This window comes from Malania oleifera, chromosome 5, assembly GCF_029873635.1.
Source record: "Malania oleifera isolate guangnan ecotype guangnan chromosome 5, ASM2987363v1, whole genome shotgun sequence".
NCBI classification, from domain to species: Eukaryota; Viridiplantae; Streptophyta; class Magnoliopsida; order Santalales; family Ximeniaceae; genus Malania; species Malania oleifera.
Window position 1 is genome coordinate 5,388,831 of NC_080421.1, and position 2,429 is coordinate 5,391,259.

At 35.3% G+C, this 2,429-nt stretch overlaps 1 protein-coding gene across 1 annotated transcript; it reads right to left on the minus strand.

The window, feature by feature from the left end:
• Nucleotides 1-356: 356 nt before the first annotated feature.
• LOC131155124 (dirigent protein 4-like) lies at nucleotides 357-920 on the minus strand. Its single transcript, XM_058108053.1, has one exon. It carries the CDS (start codon nucleotides 918-920, stop codon nucleotides 357-359), a length of 564 nt encoding a protein of 187 aa, XP_057964036.1.
• Between the last annotated feature and the right edge of the window lie 1,509 nt (nucleotides 921-2,429).

Here is a 2,429-nt window from a genome sequence, read left to right on the forward strand (position 1 = left end):
AAAATAGTTCCTTTCAATTTTCTTCATTCTCTCGCACTTTCCATGTTTTCAAATAACTTAGATTTAGCATGAAGTTATCAAAGGATATGGTAACAAATATGCACGGCATGGGAGAGCATCTAATCCAACTAGACAAATGCTTCAATATCCTATTTGTCAGTGATGGGCAATCCTATAGATTCATTAGATATACTTCAAGTTTCTGCAGAATAGTATATATCCAAAATTAAGCATACTCATCAATAACTCCAAACCATGCATGTAATCATGCATGCCTATTATTTATTACTCACTTATTCATCATGCTTAGATCACTGTTTATAGTAGTTCGTAACAGAGAAATTATATAACCCTAGCTAATCACTTGGGTCCATAGAATATACGGTCACATTGTACTCGATAGTTGCACTTAAGTCAACGGCACTTCGAGAATAAGTCTTAAGCTCGGCAAACCCAGTTGCCATCCTAAACTTCCCCCTTCCTCCCACCAGAGCCAACTCCCGGATCGTATCCCCCACCGGATTCCTTGATAGTATGCTGATAGAGCTCCCGTTAAATTCATCTGTGGTAAAACCAAAATCATAGTACATCACCAACATCGTTTCATTGTTTTTCTGGTTGGCGGAGAGGTAGAGACCGCGCGCATTCCCGATGATCGGCGACGTCAGCTCCGGACCTTCTGTCAAGGGATCATCGGCGGCAAACACACTGCCGAACGGCGCGGCATTACCAGATGTGTCTGTAACATTGGCGCGAGCCACCATGACCCCAGAAGGGCTTTTTCCGCCCAAACTATCATGGAAGAAGAAGTGGAGTTTAGTCAACTTTTTGCCGAGGGTGTCAGTTGAAACACTCTCCGAATAAACAACTGGTGCAAGGTTGATGATGCCCATGAGGACTATGACCAACGCACACGCCATAACCATCTCTCCTTCCATTTAAATTAACCTCTTCTTATTTAAATTGAAACTCGCCCCAACTCTTTCACTAATCTCCAATACTCCTTCTTAGTTGCAAGTTCAATTTATATACACGCATTTAGAGGCGCTAATTCTCTCGCTCTCCATTATTTTATTCAAATTTTCTCATGAGGATTCCAAATTTTTATATCCATCCGCGAGTTACGTATATGATTTGCACGAGCTTACTTATGTTTCTTTCATAGTAATGAGAGCCATGCATGTGCACTAAATGGTAGGGTATTAGGAAACTCTCAAATTAAATAATATTTTATTCTCAATACCATTTTAATAAAAAAGTTATTTAAGTCTCATTCACATGACAATTTTATAAAATAAATAAAAGAATAGTTACAAATTTTTATAAATTGAAAGTCCAAACTAGACCTAAACTATATATAAAACAGAAGGTATATCATCTCCATCACATAGACATTACCACCCCGTGTAAGATTAAACTTCTAATATGAAAATATCAAACTAGAAGTATTAGACTGAATTCAAATCTAAAACCTCCAATATGAGAATATCAAACTAGAAGTATTGGACTGGATTCAAATCTAAAACCTCTAATATGAAGATATCAAAACTACAACTATTAGACAAGCTAATAAGAAAGAGCTTAATTGTTTCGCCTAGGGTTATCCAATCTTCTCCCACCAACCAATCCTAACCAAGCGACAGAAGTACAAGAATGTCTTGCTTTGCTCTACTTGCTCCCACCTCGAGCCCTTCAATGTCCCTAAATATTAGAACCCCCCTTCTCCAACAAAGCAAAAGAAAACTTCACTCCCCCATAATTACAAAACATGGCATGTGACTCTAATGCCTTTTATCATATATTGAGTGAGCCCAATTTCACCATAGATTAAGAATTGAAGAATTTTTTTCTAAATGACAATGACTTTATGAGGATGCAGATGTTTTAGATCCTATTAAGATCCTATTAATCTAATATTGTTAGCTTTTTTTCTCTTTTACTTTCCTTTAACTTTGGCATATTATCGACACCTTTTCTTCTAATTTGTCATATTGTTCGCGTAATTTTGTCTAGGCGAGGTGACAAAATTAAAACAGAGGATTGGAAGAAATAAAGAAAGGCGGGAAATCAGTTAAATAAAAAAAAATAGATTCGTCACTTTATTCTTTTGAGAAAAAAACAGACAAAAAATCTCGAATAATTTACAAAAGAAAAAAAAGTTTGAAAAACTCATTATGTACAAGTATAAGGCATATGTCTATTCAAAGATTCCATTCAAAGAACAGTCATCATTGGCTTCAGATAAAAAATAAGATAAAAAAATAAGTTGAAACTACAGATACTTTGAAGAAAGAAATGATATTTGATAAAAACTAAATTAGGAAAATAGTAATTTTAATGTTGAAATTAGTTGAATTTGAAAGGCACGAAGTCCCTATAAATAATGTTTCAATTGAGAGAAACAAAGATATCATGTTGGGTGTGGAAAG